This window comes from Limulus polyphemus, unplaced genomic scaffold (genome assembly GCF_000517525.1).
Source record: "Limulus polyphemus unplaced genomic scaffold, Limulus_polyphemus-2.1.2 Scaffold2965, whole genome shotgun sequence".
Classification (NCBI taxonomy): Eukaryota; Metazoa; Arthropoda; class Merostomata; order Xiphosura; family Limulidae; genus Limulus; species Limulus polyphemus.
In genome coordinates this window covers 41,351-45,999 of record NW_013668575.1, presented here as the reverse complement: position 1 = coordinate 45,999, position 4,649 = coordinate 41,351, and the positions used below count along the sequence as shown (strand labels likewise).

Below are 4,649 nucleotides of genomic sequence, written 5' to 3'. Positions count from 1 at the left end.
CAATGTTTCGACAATATTTTGTACATTTGCTGTTATGTTAAACTTATATTAAAGTTTTTCTTCATTACCCATTCAAGCCGTTTCCAGCCATTATTAGTCTCAAAGTGGGTTCCTCGTCATCGAATTTGAATAATAAGATATATATATAAAATAAAAAATATATGCTTATATAACTTTTAATTAACTAAAACTTGTTAAATTATTCATTAAACTGCATTACTCCGTACTACAATTGTACTTTAAAATATCCTCTATTTCACTAACCCTTGTTTCCAACTTCTTCTTCAAATACACATTATTAGCTGCTGTACAGAAATCATTGGATAACACAAAGACATAGCCGTTGAGGTCAAATGCTAAATCGGTACTGTAACAGTATAAAAACGTTTTTCAGCTTCCACTATGCACAATAATACCAACACATTATGCACAGTTTACTCTTAATAGAACTGTATGTAAATATAGCAAGATGATTTTAGGCAAAATTCTAAGGTTTTAATAATGATTAAACAAAATTAGATTAACATTTCCAATAGGTTACTTTCTCAGAATTTCCACACCGAGAAAGATGGATATATTATATAGGTGTAGTTGCAAAAACCACCGCATAATACTGTTCGACAATAGCAAGATCTATGCGCTACAGGAACATACCACTCCTAAAGATCTAACCCTAACTTACATAACATGGGAATGCCAGCCTAAAAAATTCTAATCCAAACAGATATATATATATATACAGAAATGATTTAATTTCTGTAGTCACTTTCCTGCCACGAGTGATGTTGAAATCCATAGAGTAAAGCATATGAAATGCATGGTTTTTCACTTATTTTTGACAATTTATTGCAAAACTTGTCAGCAGTACATTCAAACTTAAATTTATATAACATCCATGCCTAAAGAAGAGTTCCATATTGGAACAGCATTTGTGATTTTTTTGTGTGGTTATTTTCACCTTTAGTTTACTTTATCTGTATTGTTTAACTTTCAAAGTTCCCTAAAATTTGTTCTTTTTTTTCCTTTATGTTCCAGATTTTTGTATTATTGTTTTGTTGGGGTTGTGTTCCAATATGTCGAGTTCTTCCCATGTTGTATTTGTTGTGTACTTTTCCTTATTGTTTTTATTTTTATTTTATGGATATTGTGTTGTAAATTTATCTGTGATTTTTTTTATATTTCTTTTAAATTTCTTTGTTGTGAAGAAGGTATCGTAATATATAACTCTTTCGCCAGCGATTTTTCAGATAAATATTTTTAGCTCAATGGATTTTGTTTTGATATATTTTTTCCAATGAAACTAACATGGCTGTCCCACTTCCACACGGGCTAGCGATCAATTATGCTTTCTGATTGGCCAATGTTTTATTCATTGTTATGAAAGCATGCAAGTACAGCTGCAGAAGTAAAAATGCTTCAATTATCATGATCTTGACAATGTTGTTGTTACATTTCACCCTCATACGACATGTATCAGGTCACATTATAACCTGCAAAACATTAAAAGAATATGAATTTATAGGGTGTGATCATAACAGCACAAGTTGAAACAAAAAATAGATTTCACCAAACTAGGAATGGTTTGTATCTCTGGACTGCAAATAAAATTAATTTATAAAAACAGATTACATAAAAAATAAAAGCAATAAAAAAACCTTTCAATTAGTATTTGCATAAATAGGTAACAGAGAACGAACAGAAACAAAAGCTGTGATGACCTGGACATAAGTATGCTGTGAAAATTTATAAAACTACAGAGAAGAGTCTGTTATATGTAATAACTTTACAAATTACTTTTACAAAAGTTACGAGTAAATTGTTCTCCAGTTTACTACTTTTAAAAACTTTACGCTAAAAATAATACAAAAGTGATTATGCATTTTGGATTTGGTAACAAACCTTGGAGATAAACGTGTGTTTAAATGTTCTTTCTCATCAGTGCCTGTAGAGATAGTTAAACAGTTAAAATATAACATATTCGAACCTGCAGCTTAATTATGCACATTATTAAGCCTCAACGGGAATTCTTTTCCTTTGGTCTATACCTTTCTTTTTAACTCTCAGTTCATCTGTAGTTTCTCGTTGTTTCTAAATCAGAGCTGTTATCATTGGCTGAAACATATGTGAATGTTTCTTTGGAGTGAAACTAACATACAAGTTGTTTCTTCCCATAAAACTAATATAACTTCTAACTTACAGTCAGTCAACATTGAAACAGTTATTCTACGACAAAATCCCTAATTCGTTGAGTACATTTTAACCCTATGTGAACTACTGATTTTACCTTACACTGATGATTTAGTGGCAGTTCGTGGTAAAGTAGAGTAAATACCAGATACAGTGTGGATACTGACAAAGATGTAGATATACATTTTAGAAATTCTAGAAATTTACAAATGCAGTAAGTAAACTGTACAATGGACAAAAGAGTTTTTATTCTACATGAGCATCATCTTGCACTCTGACTTGTCAGTCAGACTGATGCTGTCAATACACAGACATATCTTGAGTACACGTACTTTTGTAACACACCCGAGTTTTTGTGTACAACACACTTGCACATTTTATTCAAAGCTTGCCGTATTCCACATAGATACACAAAGTAAATTTGTAACTGTAGTCAACATTCCTTCTTCAATATGGGATCGGTCCATTGGGCTGATCTCAAATACATTTAGTTACCATTTTTAAATTACAAATGTCATAGATAACTAAATTAAGAAAGTCGGCAGATTAACCTAGTTTTGCACCACAGTCAATTTATTTTCCAAGGTATTAGTAATGACGTAAAAGGAAATACAAAACTTTCACACTTACAGCAAACTTACAGAGTAGTTTTGAGAACAACGAAGATCTAGCAGTTTGCCTTAAAAAAAATGTAATCCAAAAATAATCCCCGCTTCCCGAATTTTCCACATAATTATTTCTTGTTTGACTGATAAATAAGGAGTGAGAGATAATGAGCACTCAGATGATCGCAATCATATATATATATATATATATATATATACAACACTTGACAATGAGATAAAACTGCCAAGGTTACACCTGGCGAGTCACACACTGCATGGTGCAATTTGATGCACCCATAACATTACTTACTGGTCAGAAATTCGGGGTTTCGGCATTAGATGATTATCACATTAATAAACTATCAGCTAATCAACTCAGAAACTGGGCAAATATGCAGATTCCTCAGATCAAGGAAAAACCTTGATTTGGAAATATTTATTTATATTTTTTTTTACTCTGTTACAAGTTATTGTCCAAATTTTTGATACCTAATTGGACTTATTTAAAGTACTAATAACCCATAGCATATATTACATACTACTAGAGGGAAGGCAGCTAGTCATCACCACCCACTGCCAACTCTTGGGCTACTCTTTTACCAACAAATAGTGGAATTGACCGTCACATTATAACGCCCCCCACGGCTGAAAGGGCGAACATGTTTGGTATGACGTGGATTCGACCCCCGCGAACCTCAGATTGCGAATCGAGCGCCTTAGCCACTTGGCCATACTGGGCCAGTACAAACGGAAATATATGTGGTCAGTTACAACTTATTTTTGACACTCCTTAAAGATTTGTACATTTCTTTTACTGAATATATCATTAGAAATTTTTCAACAACACCTGGCCATTGATATAGTTCATAAACGTGGAAAAACAAATACATTAATACAAACGCAACATGACAGTTACAACTATGAAAAATACATCTTGTTGGACCAGCGAGAAGTTGCGATACAAATTATAGACACTAGTAATACTAAACTACTGCCGAAACATTTCCCGATTTGTTCTGTTTATGGGTTTCCTGGTAGTTGAACCACAATTTTTAATCAGTAGACATATCCTAGCAGTCACGTCCTACTTAACGTTTAGCAGTAAATGAAATGTAACTTAAAGTACCACATTAACAACGCTGAATTACTAACTGAAGTTTAAAGTCAGTACTGATGTTTCATGCTTCCAAGCTAGTGATAAGATACGATATAATTAATTGTATATATTCAGTAGTGAACTTATTAAGTTTTAATTTTAATTAATATTTAATAGGGGAATTCCGTACCTTTGTAGAGAGAACTTTTAACAATCTCTCTCTCTCTCTCTCTACGGTTCACACAATGTGAAAATGCGACAGCTTCAAAGGGCCTTTAGAAAAAAAAAATGTGTATTTTTCAAGACTAATTTTATGCCTGAAAATCTAAATTTATTTGTTTTGAAAAATTTCAACTCAAACTCAGTTTCTTTTCCCTACCGACATCAAGCTTCCACTTCCTCTTTTTTAACCAATATCTCATTTATAGGTCTAAGAGACCAATTAGTTACAAAAGAAAGATCAAAGTGCAATCAACAAGGAGTCTTACTAAATAGTTTCACATTTACCACAAAGACTTATCAGGATCCTCAGAGGTGTCCTAATCACGACTTACCAGGACCCTCAGAGGTGTCCTAATCACGACTTACCAGGTCCCTCAGAGGTGTCCTAATCACGACTTACCAGGTCCCTCACAGGTGTCCTAATCACGACTTACCAGGTCACTCACAGGTGTCCTAATCACGACTTACCAGGACCCTCACAGGTGTCCTAATCACGACTTACCAGGTCACTCACAGGTGTCCTAATCACGACTTACCAG

At 33.2% G+C, this 4,649-nt stretch overlaps 1 protein-coding gene across 2 annotated transcripts in view; it reads right to left on the bottom strand.

Moving 5' to 3' along the window:
* LOC106468328 (UDP-N-acetylglucosamine/UDP-glucose/GDP-mannose transporter-like) overlaps positions 1–4,649 on the bottom strand; it is a 29,651-nt gene that overhangs the window by 10,244 nt on the left and 14,758 nt on the right. For both annotated transcript variants that reach the window (XM_022396665.1, XM_022396664.1), the window contains one exon: positions 265–367. In XM_022396665.1, coding sequence (XP_022252373.1) covers positions 265–367 — 103 coding nt within the window. The remainder of the gene's footprint in view (positions 1–264; positions 368–4,649) is intronic.